Genomic DNA, 19,017 nt, shown 5'->3' on the forward strand with positions numbered 1-19,017 from the left:
CGACTCTGACAAATGGTACGCATTTATATTTGTTGTCTTTGCGGGGCTGTGGCATAGGCTACAGTGAGCTATTACTAGTGTTGGTTTTGTTAAACATTACCAAAGATTGGCACACAGCATGCTCAAATGTTACGAGAGAATTTTCTCCAACTTTATTGCACAAGTACCACCTTTAGAAATAAAGGTTTTCCCTTTGGCAGTTATTTTAGCCCTTCACTCAATTAATGTAACCCTAATTTCAACCCTCTTTCCAAACCCTAATCCCATCCCTCCTTCCATCCTTAATTCCAACCATAATTCCAACTCTCATTCCGACCCCAATACTGGCCCTCAATACAATCCTCCTTCTAACCCTCCTTTTAGCCCTGCATCCAACCTTAATTCCAATCCCAACCCTTATTAATTTTAATCCTAATTCCAATTGACCTTCCAAACATATTTTGATAGGTAATATTTGCATATTACTTTAATTAATTTACTTAGTCAGCATTCGAGTGATGGCATGAGGGCTAACATTTTTTATCTGAAATTATTTTAACTACATTTTACTAAAACCTTCTAAATTTAGTCAATCATGCTAGTGATGGTCAGCTTGCAATTGATAGTATTTTAGGTAACATTAGCTTTTTAGCTAACATGTCTCTGCTTATTACATTTCTGGTATTTTCAAACTGTATAGAGTATGTTACTGTAGGTCAGCATTATAGTGCTATTCAAAATGCTGTCATTATTAGTTTAGCTAATTTTAGCTTTTTTAGCAAATTTTAGCTTTTACATGAGCTTTTTCACACTTCGTGTGCAGTAGGTCAAGATGCTAGTCCTAATCCAAAGCCTGGCATTAGTATTTCAACTAATTTTAGATTTTTAGCTAATTTTAGCTTATAAAATGTTGTGACCTTACAGATTAGCTTTGTAAACAGTGTTCTGCACACATTTCTAATACTCTTTGGGTGAGATTTTTGCATTGACTGAAAGTTTGCACTCCTCTTATACAAGTTTTCTATTTGCGCTTAGCAGATTTTTGCTTTATTCTGCTGCTTCTGCAAGTCTTCTGCAGTTCACTTCAAATGCTTCTGCAATTTTCACTAAAAATATTCAGCTTACAGCATTCACACTGCATTTTCGCAGGAAATGCAATTTCTTTTCTAGTTATGCTGTTGTTTCGGAAGCACAAAGTTTAACACTTTGACCTGTAGGAATCAGTTAAGGTTAGAACTGTTTTACAGAGCGGCTAGTGTTGTTTCACCATAAATATGTATAAAAATATACATAAATGGATACTGAGCTTGAATTAACCTGAACATTTTGTTTATATATGTCTGTATGCTGATATTCAGATTTCTATCAAGGGTCAAAAGTGCAACAATCCAAGAGAGCAATAGCTCATACATGTAAATATAAATTTTACATAATTATTTAAAATAAACTAAAGATATGTTAATTGAATTAAAGAACATACGTAATTAATAATTAGTACATGTAATTGTTGGACATCAAACAAACGTCAACATTTGATCATTTAATCTACACAACATGTGAATTTCATTACTGTATAAGTGTTCCTTTACTAATACTACATTTTTTTAAGAGACAATGATTCTATAAGTAAATAAATACTCAAATAAATAATTGATTTGGTTACTTTGCTGTACTATAAAATAAATGAAATTGTAAATCATTTTATATATATGTGGTTATATATATATATATATATATATATATATATATATATATATATATATATATATATATATATATATATATATATATATATATATATATATATATATATATATATATATATAAATGTAGTTATTTGTCTATTTCAATATTTAAAGGCAGATAGGCTTTGCCACCAGGGGGCAGTGCTCACCTTACTAACTTGAGTTAAAAAGAAATTACTTAACGTTACCTCGACAAAATACATGTCTTGCGAAACGTTTAGTTTTAAGTAATGGTTATAATGGTTTATTTGTTGATGTATATTAGCTCTTTAATTTTGCTTTTGAATTTATCATTCAGATATCTCGAACGATTTCATAAAATGTATAGAATCCTTCATTTTCAGTTATTTAAAAAAATAAGCTCGAAGCCAGTGGTGTACAAATCAATCATAGTTTATATCATTAACGTCCTCTTTATGTTTTTTGTCTAAAAATAACATAATTGCCTAATACTGTACTAAATTGGTTACAGAATATGTGTGACTATTTCATTTTAGTATTGTAAAAATAAAATACTAAGTTGAAATACAGTTTTATCTTTTTCTTGTCAAAAACAACCAAGTTGAATTTTAAGTTTAGTTCGAGAAGCAAAAAAGAAAAAATTGTCCCGTTCTTTCAAATATCATCGACCTAATTTTGTGTCTGTCGTATACTCTGACTATAGGAGGCGCTATTTCTTCTGCACGACTAATGTTCTGTCTTTTTTTCCCTCTAGAAACAAATATGAATAAACAAGAACACAGAAAATAAACACATACATAAAATGTTTGTAGGTTGGATAAAAACAGTTATTATTTTTTTTTGTTCATAATTTTGTGAACCCGACGTTGGAAATTCTGAGCAAGAAACTTATGGAGAAGGTGAGGATAATGTAATAATAATAAAAAAACTAAATAAAATAGATGTAGCATTTTTCTCTGCAAGTAATTTTATATTTGTATTATATGAAATATAAAATAAAAAATGTAACCAAATTCTAATTGATTGACATCTTCTTCCTTTTTTATTATTTATTTTTATTTTTATTTTACTGGTTCCTAGAAAGAAGGCATCAGAATGTTCATTCAGGTGTACCTCTTATTGGAAACAGGCAACAAAAATGAAACAATTAAATGTAAGTAGCCAAACAACATTGTTCTGTTCAAACTATGTGCCGAGTACAGTGTATGCAGCAAATGAATGTGATGTAGTTCACAGCTTGCAAATGCGCACTCAGTAACAACGTTCATCCTTCAACAACCTGGGTGTAAAGGATCCGATAAAAAAAAATACAATTCGGTATTATTTGGGATTTATACTTGCACTACGTTTTAAACCGAGGTAAGTGAGTTCTGTTCAAACGAAATGAAGGCTATTTTACAATGGGAATTTCCATTTCAGATCCTGGCGTTGACTAGCGCTGAGAGAAGGTAGGTTTCAAAACATAGCTCGGCTTTGCTGTCAATACAGCAAAACTCAACAAGCAGGGGTAATGTCATTGTAATGTTATCAGCTATACACGGTTCAACACTGGCGTTGTTAAAGCTCCTCGTAACATTGAAATGAATGAAGCGCTGCTAAGAAGGTGGGTCCAGCCTTTTTAGGCCATTAGCAAGACCCGCCTAGCTAACGTTCCATCGCTGGGGTAGCAGTGGCGCTTTTTGTCACCGCCTTTTCAACCGACGTTCACACCGGGTGAACGTATCCGGTGTGGCGTTAATCACTCCGGGATGGAAACAGGACCTCGATACGGTAAACTTGTGACCTATTATTTCTTGATAATGGTTTGTAAATGGCTTTGAACGAGAATTAGGGTTAGAGGTAGCTATGTGGTTGTTTTATGGTGTTGAACAGAATTGAAGAAAGACGCAACGCGCAAATTAGTCATCGCTGGTTTGTCGTTTCCCTGTTAAGGGATTAGCCGACTCCAGCTAACTAGCTGAGTGCTAGCTGCTAACAAAGAGCCGTTGCTTCCCTTCGCTTTGTAATGTTGACTCGATGTTGCCATTTCAGACGGCAAGGGTATCATTAATACAAAGCTAAAATTAAAAATGTACTAAAAGGTTTTATTTAGTCATCTTTCGATTTTTTAAAATTGTTATTACGTTTGTGTATATTTTTGTATATCTGGATGGAAGCGCGACTAACATTTATCCGGTTTCTTTCTGTCATTATGGTTGCTTACGTTGGCCATAGCTGCTGCGGTGACAGGAAAAAGGTGATTAATATGTAACAACATTGTCACTGCTGGTTTGAACAACCATATCAGGGGACAGGATGCAAATCGTTTTTTGTTTTTTTTCTTGTTTCTTTTTGCTGTTACTGACATACCGACTAAAACGGATGTTTAATACCGACAGAAGCCGTGGTTTAATTTACAAACACGTTTCATTGATCCCATAAATCTTGGTTCTGCTCAAAATGTTTACTAACCTCCACCCTGAACATAGGCAATATATCATGTCATGATTTTTACTGGTGGCAGTAATTATTACCTGTCAAATGTGCCACCTCTGGCTCCTAAAAGTAAAGCACGGACTTTCAGTTTTACAAGAGGTTAAGTAATGTCTTTATATCTATATATCTTTATCTATGTACTGTCACAATTAAGCAGATCCCATGACTTCAACGTGGATATTATTTTTAAAGTTGACTTTTGCAACATTTTTAGTCATGATAGTATAATTACTGCATTTAAAAAAATAAGAAAAGAAAAATGATCAGCCCACTGTATTTTCCCTCAGGTTTTCTTACTAAAAACATGTTTTTATCAATAAGAAACATCTGCGATATTGAGTTAAGTTTAAAATAAATAGTTTAAAATAAATAGGATTCACCAGGTTATTTTGTAACATTACAGTTTAAAATGGGAGAAGAAATGTTGAAAAGGTGAATTTACTCAGAGTCAATTTATTCTGCCTTCATCACAACAAAATTGTGTATACTCTTTCAACACACATGGCAAAAGAGGCAAAGTTTACCCAGTTTAGAGTTTTATTAACATAATAAGAGGGATGTGATAAACAATAAAATCTGGGCTTACTTTTTTTTTCCAGCCTTAAAAAAAAACAATTCTAAGACTATAATGTTAACAACAAAGACAGTTTCTCTGAGACGCCCTAAATACCCACTGAAATGCAATAAATACAGTTAAGGAAATTATGTTTGACAGCATTTGTACAGATCTTTTTTTGTCTCACTATCTCTGAAGTTGTTTTAAAAAGAGTTTTCTATTAAATCCCAGCTTCTGACATGATAAAACATAGGTGATATAGCAAGGGCTTCATCTGTCATACATCATTCATGTATGTATGCATTTTTGGCAGGTCTTGGATTAGTATAATGTACCCTGTCAACTTTTTAAAACTGTGTCAATGGAAGTTTTGCCCATGATTATTGTTTACAATGCTCAGGACAAAAAAAGTCATTTGTAAAAGTTGAACAGGGTTCAGTTTTCTATTTTGTGCTGAGCTTTAGGAAGACAAGAGGTAGGCCTGAGGCTAAGAGATTATAGATTAATTCAATTTGTTGCCTTTGTTGCCAAGTTTAGAGAGAAAATTCCCTGTAACCCAGTTGTGGGGGTGTGCTGGAGCAATTATGTTACTTTTGAAGACATCCACATAATTCAAAATCGGACGCAAGTTGAAATCTGATCTTCAATTTGGGGGAACTAGAAAAATGTGTCGTCAATATTACAATGACTAGTTCTGCAAAAATCCAATATTCAACAAACTGTAAATGTAGTTTCTTTTTTTCAGGCAGATTTAAATAGACTGCTACTCGAAACATACTTTCTGAAGTCTAGATAAATTGTGTCAAGCTTCTCTGTGCTTTCTGGGTTAAGAAAGGTTAAGTTTATGTGTACTGTAAATTTTACCTTATGCTAAACGCTACAAATCTTGTTGACATTTGACATGACGTTGGTTACTTTTGAAATGTGTCGGGCCTAACTTTTGTTTTGGGTTCTTTGTTGCAGGACAAAGTGGACTGGAGCGTATTAACACTGTTTGTCCACCCTGCCTTTGGGGTGATTGGTGCCTGTCGGAGGCCGTGCACACTTGGTCCTTGCCAGTAATTCCTTATGCTTGAAAGAATCTTTCAAGCATCCTGTCTTACAGGATGGATGATGTGGAACTAAAGAGACTTGTGTATCAACATCAATACTCTGCATTCTGTTGCGGTGTTCAGTGTTTTTCCGTTGACAAGAGAACACCTCCCATTTTGGACCCCCAGTCCCTGCACTATATATATAAAGACAGTCTTTGAGCAATCAAAGGGACAGCACAAGATAGATTTCAGTTTAGCCTTTTTTGTTTTTGACTACAGGTTAATACCACCTAGCCAAGCCTATTGGGCAGTCATGGAAGTAAGCTTATTTTAATTTTTATTTACTGTACCCTCTTACTCTAAGCCCGGGTGGTGGGATGTCGGAAAAGCCAGACGACAAAATGGTGAAGTTCCTAGCCCCCCCTCAGAGAAGTGGAAATGGCCCCAGTTCTGGTTCAGATTCCATGATGGGTGATTCCCGGCCGGTGGAAGTGAGACGTCGACATCACACCATGGAGAGAGACCGATGTAACCCTGAACACCGTTTTTTACGTCGAAGTGTCATCAGTGATTCCAATGCCACGGCACTCGCCCTTCCTTTACCCAGCAAAATCCCCATCCCATTACCTCCACAAGTACAGCCGCAGGAATTGGTCCCTCCGGAGCACAAGGCTGCTGCTACTCCCTTACAGAAGGCTGAACCCAGAAGTGATCAAAGTGAGAAGTCTGCTGATAACGGTAGAGAAAATCAACAGGGGAAAGATAATGAGATTGCCAAGGTAGACGCTTTGTCTTTGGGACAACAGTCTGCTGTGCAAGACATTAGAGATGCAGAGATGTTGATCGAAGCTCACACTGCGCCATGTTTGGAGGCACATTTGCCAAGTCACAGAGAATCTGAGAGCGTCATTGAGGTGAAGGTTTCTCCTGAGAATGAGGGGGAGGAGGAGGATAAGGACTCTGCCAGGGCACGAGCCGAGGCAGAGCAAAGAGAAGCTGAGAAAAGGGTCCAGGATGACATCGAGGAGGCAGAAACCAAAGCAGTGGGAACATCACCAGACGGACGGTTCCTGAAGTTTGATATAGAAATCGGACGTGGTTCTTTCAAGACGGTCTACAAAGGCTTGGACACTGAAACCACGGTGGAGGTGGCATGGTGTGAGCTGCAGGTATGCACAATTTAACTCTTGATCTCATTGCTTTTCAGAATGGCACTAATATCATTCTGAGATATTTTTCATTTTGAAAGAGGAAATATCTGCTACTTAATGCTTGTTCAATGATGTTGGGTTTTTCCGCTCCGTAAGGTGACCTCAGATGATCTTTGTTTTGAATTTGTGCCAGTTTGAAACAAAACTTAATATCGTTCACCATCAACTTACGCTCGTACACCAAAAGTAATTTATTGAAAATGGGTATATAAATAGGAGTGTTAGGACTGTACCATGTGGTGTGATGGGGATATTAAATATAGCAATGACAAGTCTCCATCAGCTGTAGCATCTGGACACTATCACGAGACTCCGTCCAACAGGCTGAACATACTGTTACCTTGAAAGTATTAATTTATGAGACTTTGAATAAAACAGTATTAATAATACAAATGGTGTTATTGGCAATGACGGCATATTATGTAATTAATGCATTATCCAATACTGTTAGAGTTATGACTAATGCAGCTTCTACTGCATCCGATAAGCAGCAGTTGGCCAAAGCTAATGACCAGCGTGGCTTTTATTGAAAGGTTTCTGCAGATGTTCAAGTATAAATCTACTTTTTGGCCTTAAAATATCTTAAATCAGCTTTTATATCTTAAATTTCTACATTTTGTCCTTCATTGTATGTACTTTTGTTTTTATTTTTAAACAAAAGTATACCTGATGGCGTTAATTTGTTCTGTGTGTTGTTTCCTTTTCGGAGACAAATCAAAGCAATCTTGTTATTTGTGATCCACTTTTGTGCTACAAAAAAGTGTTTATTTAATAGTGTGTCTTGAAATCAGGGATTTGAGTAGCTGACAATCTTATCAGAAGTATCTGTTCTGAAGCGTAATGAGTTTAAATGTTGACACTGTAATCTATCCAAGTAAAAGCATTGAGTCACATGCTGGGACTAAACAACATCAACTTGAGTGGGTAAATGATTAGAGGCTCAAAATGGTTCTAAAAATCTTACATTTAACTTGTGGGATTATGCTGTCAGGTTCAGAACCACTAGAAGTAAACGTAAAGGGTGCTGTGAGCATCCATCATCCCATCCACGTGGCATCAATGTCTAGAGTAGAACTGTGATTTTTACTTCATACCAACTTTCACTTTTCAGTCCCATGAGATGTCTGATTTTTAAAGTGTTAAATTGTCTTGCCACTCTCCTGTGAAGACGGTGAAGCCAGAAAGATTTCTTTCCACGTTGTTACCTGAACCCGAGCCGCCGTAATTTTCTTTTTGATAAAATGATAAGCCACCATTTCCTCTTAAACTGCTGTAGATTGAACTGCTCATCCGAGCATGGCAAAAACTTCCCTGTGTGAATGCAGGCTGGTCCGTGTTGGCTGAGTGGTTGGTGTTATTGCCTCAGAGGAATAAGACTTTATGGAAAGTCTTGCTTTTGTTAAATAGAGAAACCTCAGAAATCTGTCACTAACCGCGTTTCTTCTTCCTTAGACATGCACAGAGTTGTTGAAACACTGTAAAATAAAGCTTGAGTGGTTCAGGGACCTGCAGTTAAATACGTTCTAATAAATTCTGGACAGCTAAATAATAAGGGAGTGAAAATCAAATCTGAGAATATTTCCATAACCACATAATTGCCACTTTTTAAGATATAAAATAACAGACATTTCTGAAGTTATCTGCCTCTCTTCAGTGAAGTGGGCCACAAAGACAAACTGTTTTACAAAATTGACCTTTGACCTACATTCTTCAGGATCTCTTTTGGACCTCACTTTTTGTTTATAGATAACTCTGTATAATTGTGGCTCTGCTGTCCGTCCTAACCGCTGCACAGTCCAAACTTTGGCCTTCTTCACCACATGAACGTTTGGTTATAATGTTGAGCTTTCACCCTGTCATGACTGCTGTTGGCCTTCACACAGCAGCGGATAGAACCACAGTCTCACATGCAAGCTGGTTTCAGAACAATGTTAAGATTACAGACACGTGCCCCTCCCCCCTCACTTGGAGCAAATCGCACGCATGCTCAGTGCATTCCTGTTGCTAATGCTTGTGTGAATGCAAAACGGGTCACATTCCTCGCTGAGGAATCTCCTGTGTTTAGCACAGCAGGCTGACCTGCCAAGTCCCGCTTGTAAACCATCAGTCCACTTCCCACCCTCTTAATTTCCTCAAAGAGGTTTTGATTTTTTCTTCTTTTTTTTTTTTTTTTTTTTAAATAAACCCAGTACCCTGGCAAGAAAAATCCACCCAGTTAACATGTTACTACTTGGCGTGCTGGGATTTACCACCATGATTGATCGTCTCATTTGAAGTTGCTCTCTGTCATTAAAGATAGATTATAACATTAAAGGTAGTATTAAGTCTTCATAGCTCGCTGAAATAGCAGTTTTGTAAAGGACAGCTGGAATTGCACAAGATTATGATGCGGTGGTAATTTATGAAAATTGACCTAATTGATCAACATGAGAATAATTTTGCAAACTGTCTTGTATTTTTGGGAATGTATGGATTTATTCAATCAGTGTAAGACGTTTTGGCTTTAAATTTAAATTCTATTGAAAACAGTGGCATGAGGGAGATTGTATGAATAAGACCACGCATTATCACTGCTGAGTCACACTCAGTCTCACTCTTTGACTCCACGTTGCCTTTCTGTATTGTGAAATAACTTATTGTTTCAGGACTAGCTTCTCTGCATTACAAAACCACCAGAAACCATGGTGTGAAAGGAGAGCAATAAACCTGTGAGCTGGCCACAGAGGTAGTCGGAACGACTGTGACTCATTGAAGTCTGCTACCTGGTGACTGGCTGGCTGGAACCTGAAAAGTCTGATCTTATTCTGATTAATTAACACACTTGGTACCATGTCTCTCTGGCCACAAAAGCCTTTGTTGTGGACACTGGTGTTGAACAAAGAAGATAAGTTTATATATGATTTTAATGCATGAAAGCTGAAGTCAGAGGAAGAACAGAAATGTTAGATGCTATTTAAAAGGAATCTGTATTTATTTATTTTTTTTATGATACTTGGAGACATTTCTGTGGATCGTTCAGTTTGTGTTAGAGCAACAATTTAAGCAGATAACTGTAAGACCGTACAGACTCAGAGTACAGGGATGTTGCTCTATTTTATCTTCTTGAGATTTCAACATTATGGAACATGCTGGATTTAGACATGTTGGCAATCTTTTGCAAAATGCAGAGTTAAGTGTCTCCATTGGGGAATACTCACAGACTGTTGCTACAGTAATGCTAACTGCCCTAATCGTTAACAAAAGATCCTAAAGGCAGTTAGAAATGTTTCTTTGTCTCAGATCTGATTTTTAACTTCCTTTTCACAACCGTTGGCAGAAAGACTAGAAACAACATTTTCAATGCTATTGAAACCTATATCAAAGGTTTTCAAGAGAAATTGAAATAAGTTCAAGTCTGTATCAACAAATCAAAGTTTTCTAAAACGTTAGTCCAGAAATCGGCTACAAAAGTCTGACTTGTGCATTCTTTTAGGGAGATACAAAACTTTCAAACTAATCTTGTTGCATTTACCGTAATTCAGGACTTAATAAAAACGCAGACTTAAAACATGAATAAAAAGTTATTTTAGCACCGACATAAAGCAAGCTCACCATCTAATTTTGTTGCTGGTTGTCTTGGTTTATTGTTTAAATGAAATCACCAACTCCACTTCCCCCTCTTCAGCCCCTGCAGCTAGTTCGCCTAAAATCACTGTGATCTAAAGCTGCATTGTTTTACATCTGAAAAGCCAATTTGTCAGAATCCTCAAGAGTTTCGAGACCAACACCCTTCTTTACTTACTCATGACCACACTCATTTGTTTTGTATCTCATGTTGCTGGCATGTCTGAACAATAAGTAGGTCACCAAATAGAGGAAGTTGAGGGAAAGGGGAATAAATTTAGGAACCTCCCCTTTCCTCCTCACTCATGCAGTTTCGTATGCGTCATCTCCCCAACTCGTCCTCCTTCTCCTAACTGTAGCCATACTTTAGAGATTAGGGAAACCTCAGGATTTCTTCAGAGACAATGACAGCTCTGTTCAAGTAGCTGAAGGGATCTGCTAAAAGTGTCACACTAAACTCAACTGCGATTTATCGCCGATCTTAATGGCTTGCTGCTGGGAGGCTTACCATAAGAGTGTTACTAGATTTTAGATTGTAATATTTTAGAAAGTATCGTTTAAAAATTACCTAGTGAAATGCAGCATAAGCGTTTTCAAACGGGACACATTAAATGAGCATTCAGCAATTTACTGTTTGTAACACTGCAATGGTAAAACACGTGGGTCAGTTTAGCCACAAAAAAAAAAAGGTTTAGTTTTGAGCAGAAAGGTGAGCTGATAGGATTAACTTCTAAGTACAGTCTTGGTTCTCCTTCTGACTAAAATATGTGGGAGGCCATGACATGACCTTTTAAACCCAAATGCCACCAATGACTAGCCCAGCTTTTAAGAAAACAGCTGTCGTTAAAACAGCAACTGTGAAACTGGGACGTTTTTAGTATTTACTTTTAATGACAAATGTCACTCTGGTGACACTGTGGCAGGAAGTACAAGAAAGTAGTTTTGAGTTGAACACAGCTGTGGAAGATACAGTCATTAAACTTTACAGAGATAAAGGAAAGTCAAATTAAGGCCATTAATGAGTGACCTGACCTGTGGCTATAGAATAAAAATCAAAGATGGAGAAAAAGCTCCTGCACACTTTCATATCTTGCCGTGGCTCTAGATTTTTGTTATTTTTTTAACACGTTTAATTATCGTTCATTTTGGAGAAACTTGCTCTGCTGGGGCCCGGCATTCAGTTTCCAAAATTTGGGGGAATTCCGTCTTTTAATACAAACCAGGGCATGTTCTGCTTATGGTTTAGATTTACGAGGGTTTCTTTTTTGTTTGGTTGCTTGGAACAGAAACTTAACATTATACAGCTACTTAATGACACTGAAATTACTATACTTGTCATGACCAACACAATAGTCCAAAACAGCAAAGTGTACAATTTACTTAGTTAAACTGTGTACTTTAACTTTAGACAAGAGTGGTACTCCATTGAGTAGTTTTATTTTTAACACCTTAAAATCTGTTCAATGTTGAAAATTTGTGAACTGACTTGTGCTGGCTTGCCTTTTGCTTACAATTGATCTGCAGTTACAAAGGTTTTTACACATGCATTGCAACACGTCATACTATTGATAACGGTATCCATTTATCTACCCCATCGTTAATGGATTTTTCACTTTAAACTTTACCCCAAAGTAAGTTGAGAACAAAGCTTCATCAGTCACTGAGTGTTTGCATGATCACAGGCTCCCCCCCCCCCTCAGTCTATTTTTGGACTGTTAGATTATTTATGAAAGTCTTTGCCTAGAAGCAGTGCTTTCCCCTCCACTTTGTAGTTAACAGTGAATGTGATTTACATTGGATAAAATTGCTTTAGGTCTAAAAGATTATTATTATAATTAGACATATTGAAAACATACAAGAATAGCATAAATGCAAAAAGCCATGTTCTGTTTTTTTCCTCAGATGAAACCAAACCCTTGTAAATCTTCATACTTGTTTTCATACATCAATCAGATAATCCAGATTAACTCATGAAGAGACAATGGCAAGATTATTTACTCGACTTTCTGTCTCCACTTTCAGCAAGTTGAAGATGCAGACTTTGAAGTTTTTAGGCTGGATGTAATGGTTTGAATTGTCGTTTAAAAGAAATTAGGCTATTTACAGATTTGATCTTTGTTAAGGGGGATTTATTAGTGCAATTATTATTATGTGATCTCAGATTTGTGATCAGATTCCTTTCTGTTGGTTTTGTGCACAGCCTTGGAGCTTTGAGAATGATGGGACATGCTGCTGTAGATATTTTGCATATTTGCTTTGACATGGTGAGCAGAGGAGAAGGGGGACCCATGGCCCCTCTAGATAAATAGATACATTTTCTACAAAGTAGGTCAGTTGGTCTAGTTGCCTGATGTCTCACTCACTGTTTCCTGGAGTTTCTTTGACTAGCTCATTCATTTCCCCAACTCGGCTTCCCAATTGTTCTTTGACATTAAAACTCAGACATCTCCACAGTGAAAGTTGCGTTATAAGTTTATTTATTGTATGGGAAAAGTAATGTTTTGTAACATCAAAGTCTTCTTTTCTTTAATAGTCAAACGTTCATTCTGCTCTTCCAGATGGACTGAATATGCTGGACAGCTTGGCTTAAGGCCAGGTGTCCGGGAACTTGAGGTCTTTGGCTGCTGGGTTTCTCACGGCTTGTTCAATTACAGCGGGTTTACTGCTCTCTAGTCATGCATAATCTAAATGTGGGTCATGCTAGAAATTGCTCCTGAAACTTGATAGAAGTTATTTCACGAGTTTAAAATTTTTGGAGTTATTGGGCAGAACATCAAAGACTTCTAGTACTTGTGCTTTAAGCTGTTAATTGATTTTGAATATATGTTTTACATATTAAAGAAATGTATTTTACCATAATATAATTGTGTCTAATCTTTTGATTTGATTTCATTTCGATTTGAACTTATCTTGTGTTTTTGATTATTTTTCATCAAATCCTCAATCTCACGATGCGCTATAGATGCATAAAGCAACTTTTTTTTTTTCAGCGCTTAGCAGCTTTTTTTTTTCTTTCCTTTTTAAAAAAATCTAAATCCATCATTGCACTTCTAATTTGGTTTGCATGAATTCAAGGGCAAACCTCAACACATTCTTTGTGTTTCACAGCCTTTGCCAGAGAAAACAGAAATGCATTCCTCTGACCACAGCTGCACACAATTACATTTTTGGTTCATGAAGACACTATATCCTGTGTCCAACTTTTTCAAAAAGAAGTTTCACAGTATTTATGAAAATTGAATTAATGGTGTTCATACGGCGAACATCACTGTGTAACTTCCTACATGTGCAGCCATGAATTGTTATGGTGCTGAGGTTATGAAATGTTAAAATGTTTCCTTTTGGTTTTGTTTGCAGGACCGTAAGCTGTCGAAGACAGAGCGGCAGCGCTTTAAGGAGGAAGCGGGGATGTTAAAGGGACTACAACATCCCAACATTGTTCGCTTTTATGACTCCTGGGAGGGACCTTCCAAAGGAAAGAAGTGCATTGTTCTTGTTACAGAACTGATGACCTCTGGTACACTCAAAACGTGAGTCTCACAACTGATGGACTTAAAAATGTGAAAGCAATAGAACTTATGTTCTTTAAAAAAAATGTTTTGCTTTAGCTCATTGTAAAAATTATATTTTGGGCCAAAGTTTCTATTTCTGTAGCACACCGAAATACAAAAAAAGTATGACTAATCCCTACTTTCTTTTAAGAACAAGTCAAAATGTACTCGACGTACATCTCTGCGGCATTATCTTCTTTTACTGAGAAGTACAAAGAAGAGTACAGCTCCCATCATTCGTTGCTCAGTGCATCTAACAGGCTTTGTAGAAATAATGATTTGTTCTCTCGCAGATATCTGAAGCGGTTCAAGGTGATGAAAATCAAAGTGCTGCGCAGCTGGTGTCGACAGATCCTCAAAGGACTCCACTTCCTTCACACTCGGGCTCCGCCAATCATCCACAGGGACCTCAAATGTGACAACATCTTCATCACAGGCCCAACGGGATCTGTTAAGATCGGAGACCTGGGACTGGCCACCCTGAAGCGCGCGTCCTTCGCCAAGAGTGTTATAGGTATGAACTCAGAATCACTTCAGCCTCCTTCTCCCTGTGGGACAGTGTCTTTCTCTGAAGTTTTGAACGCTTTGTCTTTATGAAATTGCTATTTTTTCTGACAATGTGGTTTAAAAACAGACCACAGTGTTTCAGCTGTCTCTCAAACAAACCACAGCTCAAATGGAGGCCAAATACGGCGGCAGATTTGCACTTAGCTTTTCCTCCTCGCAGACTTTTGATCGATGTACAGAGCATTTCTGTTCTATGTCTGTTAAAAAAAAAAGTCTTTTTTCCAGGCATCTACTGACTGTAAGTAGCGCCTAATGTTTCTCCTACTTTTAACTATTAATATTAAATATAACAGTAGTTGTCATGCCTTCTTTCAGGCTTTAGGTATTTGTGTCTTAGACTGGTCTTTGTCCTGTGGTTTGGAAATATGTGGTCTGTTTGCCAGTTGTACATATATTGTTTAACATCTCTTTCTATGGGTTTGCCTCTACAGGTTTTGTTTTATTTCCCCCCCTAGTGTTTGTCTCTTGCTATCTATAAAATTATTGCAGGACCGCAGAAAGTTTTTGCTCCATCTTTCTGTCCAGGGAGCTCTCTCCACTTTGCCTCTGTCGGCATTTTGTCTTCTTTTTTTTTTTTTTCCCCTTCCTATTTATTTATTTTATTTTATTTTCACATTCTTGAGTATGCTTTTAAAATGTAGGCTCTAGCCTCAGCTGTGCCCCATTCTGCTGTTTGGAATGAATAGGGTACTGCTGGTCATTGAGTAAGTATCTTTTATGGGCCTGGTAAGTCTTAATAGTGTGCTGTACATGCATCAATATCAAAACCAATTACAATCAAATACCTAAATGAGTTTTTCTGTGTCAGACCTGAGACTGAAGCTAAAATAATGAGTTTAGTGAGGCTGGTGGGCAGGACACACTGTTCAGCTCTGTAAATAGCTATGGGATGTGTTCTTGTCGGCCTTCACTGTAACACTTTCCTCCTGCAGGTCAGGATGATGTGGTAGGTCAGACTTTGAGAGGTGAGTGTACTACAATGAGTAAAGTTAACACTGTTTTTTTTTTGTGGATAAGGTTTTGACAAAAGTTACTTCCATAGCTAGTTTTATTTCTTTTACAGAGCAAATTGGCACGATCTTGAGTACCGTTAATTTCACTGCAGCTGTTGGAAGCAATTTTCTTCAATGAGAGCTAATTATTGAGCACCGTGAATATGAATTCCTGCCAAAAAGTGTGTCCTGCACACTAGCTACCTCAGTCCCACACATATATATATATGTCCCGTCATGTCGAGGTCTTACACAGACAAACACGTGCAATCCTCTCTACAGTCTAACTGAGCTCAGCTTCCCCCTCCTTTTTTGTTTTCTCTCTTTTTTTTTTACTTTCCTTCCCCCCCTTTTTTTTTATTTCTCTCCTCCAACTTTCACCTCACAGATTCTACTCCAGGAGATGCCAGCGGGCCCATCATTCTTCTCATCCTCCTCTTCCTCAACCCCGTCCGATGGGTTAGAGGAGCAGAGGAGCAATGGGTTATGAGAAGCCCACACAGTCAGTAAGGGAGTTCGAGAGTTCTGAATAGTTGTTTTGATTTAAGGTACCCCTGAGTTCATGGCGCCTGAGATGTATGAGGAGAAGTACGACGAGTCAGTGGATGTTTATGCCTTTGGAATGTGCATGTTGGAGATGGCCACCTCCGAGTACCCGTACTCAGAGTGCCAGAACGCTGCACAGATCTACCGCAGAGTTACCAGCGTAAGTCGTCTTGTCAGCACTGCACATCACGTCTCTACCATGCCTTCACCTCCTCCTCTGTGCCACGACGACTTGTGTCTCTGGAGTAATTTTTAATTCCCACCTACGCATTTTTGAATTCATATTCTGTTTCTATTGACCGGTATCTTCCAAGAGGGAAATTAGCTTCTTTTTTTTTCTCCCCCCCCCTACTAGAAAACCCCTTCCTTTTACTTCATCCTGTTTTGCTTTCTGTTTTCCGTTGATATATCTTCTTTAGGTTTACTATAATATTGAGGTGAGACGTTGAAGGTTATTAGATGGTTCACAAAGAAGCCGTGCTGTTTATCTACAAGATAAAATTAGTAATCAAATCCTTTCCTGAACGGAAGAAGCTACATCGGGGAACTGCATAGTTTTAGTGTTATTCATGCAGGTTGTGTTGGCAAACTGCTGGAACGCAATGTAAGTTATGAGTCATTCATATTTCTCGCATAAGGAGGTTAAACCTGTTACTTTCCTTTTTCCTTTTTTTTTTTTTTTTTACTGTAATCTCTTTTTTCACGTCTCATCAGCCATCTCTGTCTGTACCCCCTCCGTTTCCACCACTTGATATTCTTTAACGTCCCCCCCTACTCTAAATGTCTTCTGGGTAATTTTGCTTTATTTGGATGCTAAACCTTTGGAAGCTAGATGTTTTTTTTTTTTTTTCCACTTTCTCAACCCCAATACAAAAATTCAAATAATTGATTTTTGTGGTTTCGGAAAAAATTCCAGCGAGATGCAAAAATTTATTTAGACTTGAAAAATTCCAGCTGCAGAAAGTAGTTTTCATTTAGAGTTCTGTGTTTTCTGTAGGGGGTGAAACCGGGCAGCTTCGACAAGGTGGCCATTCCTGAGGTGAAGGAAATCATTGAGGGTTGCATACGTCAGAACAAAGATGAGAGGTCTCGAACTTTAGAAAATCCCCATATTTATGCTAGATGCCTTTCTTCTTTTTTTCTTAAGCTTTGGGGTTTTCATTTACTCACCGGCTTTTGTCCATTTAGGTACTCCATCAAAGATCTCCTAAACCATGCCTTCTTCCAAGAGGATACAGGCGTACGTGTGGAGTTGGCTGAAGAGGATGATGGGGAGATGGAGGCAATCAAGCTGTGGCTGAGAATTGAGGATATAAAGAAGCTGAAGGGGAAGTACAAAGACAACGAAGCTATAGAGTTTTCTTTTGACCTCAACAAAGATGTCCCAGAAGATGTGGCTCAGGAAATGGTAAATTGAACGCATTTTAACCCGGGCTGTCTTTGTTGCTCACTGGTTTCCATTGTGCCTCAGTGTGTAAAGGCAACATCGCAAATACTTGACTGCATTTAAAGACGATGGCATCTTGCACTGACATGTTAGGTTCTGGGTGTGGAAATGCTTCTAATTGAGAATCCGTTTTGATTCCTGACTTTAATATCTCATCTTCCTGCTGCAGGTTGAATCTGGTTATGTTTGTGAAGGAGACCATAAGACCATTGCAAAGGCCATAAAGGACAGGGTGTCTCTAATCTCTCGCAAGAGGGCACAGAGGCAGCAGGTGTGTCCCAAGCTCGTTGTGATGTTTTTCATCTACTTTAAGCACATTCTTGAATTCTTGAAGCAATCTCAGAATTAAAGAACGCTACCTAGGAAAAGTACTCACACCTCGTTAACATTACCACATTTTGTCACATTATAACCACTAACTTCAATGTATTTTGAGATTTTATCTAATACAACCAAGTCAAACCAGCAGATATTGTGAAGTGAAAAGAGAAGGAAGCATGGTTTTCACTTATTTATTTTTCTTACAAACAATCTGAAATCTGATGCCTCCAAATCAAATCCAGTTCCACCAGTTGCCTTGAGATTTGACCTAATTTGCAAAGAGAGTAAACAAACAGCATCAAGAAGACTAAGCAACCTGTCAGACAGGGATAAAATAGTTTAAATGAGGATTTGGTAAGAAAACAGTAGTGCAGTCTTGGAACATCTTACTAAGCTCTGTTCAGACAGAGTATAGAACAACAACAAACCCTCAAAGACCTCTAAGCTGAAGCCAGGCTAGGAGAGAATTAATCAAATAAATCTCCCAATAACTAGTTGTAACATACAAGGAGCTGCAGAGGTTTACAGCTCAGGTGGAAAATCTGTTGATGTTTCATTAATCTGGTGAAAAGAAAAAGCCACAAGAAATCTTGTTTGCAGTCTTCCAAACGCCATGTAGGACATGACAACCAGAGGAGTAGATTAAACTTTTTTTTAATCCTTCATTCTACACACTCTGTGTAGCAGAACACTAACTGTGCACCTAAGCGTGAATACACTGACTCAACCATAAAGGGTTGTGGTGGCAGTGTGATGATTTGGGAATGCTTGTTGCCAGAACAACAAAGCTGGCCCAAATTTATGGGAGTGGAGCTACACACAGGTCAGTGCTAAAACAAAACCCGTTAATGGGTGCAAAACGAGCAGAGCTTCACCTTCCATCAGCAAAATGTTCAGTTGGAGCATCATCAATGCATGGAAGTATTACAGTACAAGAGTCCAGACCTAATCTCATTTAAGAAATCAGGGCAAGATTAAAAATTCACATCTAAAAATGGTTTACACTGAAGCTGAGCTTTCAGCTTTCAG

The 19,017-nt window shown here is 37.7% G+C and overlaps 1 protein-coding gene across 3 annotated transcripts in view; it reads left to right on the top strand.

Annotated features, from left to right (window-relative positions):
* The first annotated feature begins 3,313 nt into the window (after positions 1-3,313).
* The window catches only part of LOC106926589 (serine/threonine-protein kinase WNK1-like), a 29,354-nt gene continuing 13,650 nt past the window's right edge, over positions 3,314-19,017 (top strand). For all 3 annotated transcript variants that reach the window (XM_088006316.1, XM_088006317.1, XM_015001603.2), the window contains exons 1-8: positions 3,314-3,455; positions 5,680-6,919; positions 13,922-14,094; positions 14,409-14,629; positions 16,223-16,380; positions 17,218-17,306; positions 17,409-17,628; positions 17,837-17,938. In XM_088006316.1, the coding sequence (XP_087862442.1) occupies positions 6,128-6,919; positions 13,922-14,094; positions 14,409-14,629; positions 16,223-16,380; positions 17,218-17,306; positions 17,409-17,628; positions 17,837-17,938 (1,755 nt within the window). In that variant the 5' untranslated portion in view covers positions 3,314-3,455; positions 5,680-6,127. The remainder of the gene's footprint in view (positions 3,456-5,679; positions 6,920-13,921; positions 14,095-14,408; positions 14,630-16,222; positions 16,381-17,217; positions 17,307-17,408; positions 17,629-17,836; positions 17,939-19,017) is intronic.

The sequence above is a fragment of the Poecilia mexicana genome, unplaced genomic scaffold, assembly GCF_051168715.1.
Source record: "Poecilia mexicana isolate PSO_F unplaced genomic scaffold, ASM5116871v1 scaffold_6, whole genome shotgun sequence".
Lineage (NCBI taxonomy): Eukaryota > Metazoa > Chordata > Actinopteri > Cyprinodontiformes > Poeciliidae > Poecilia > Poecilia mexicana.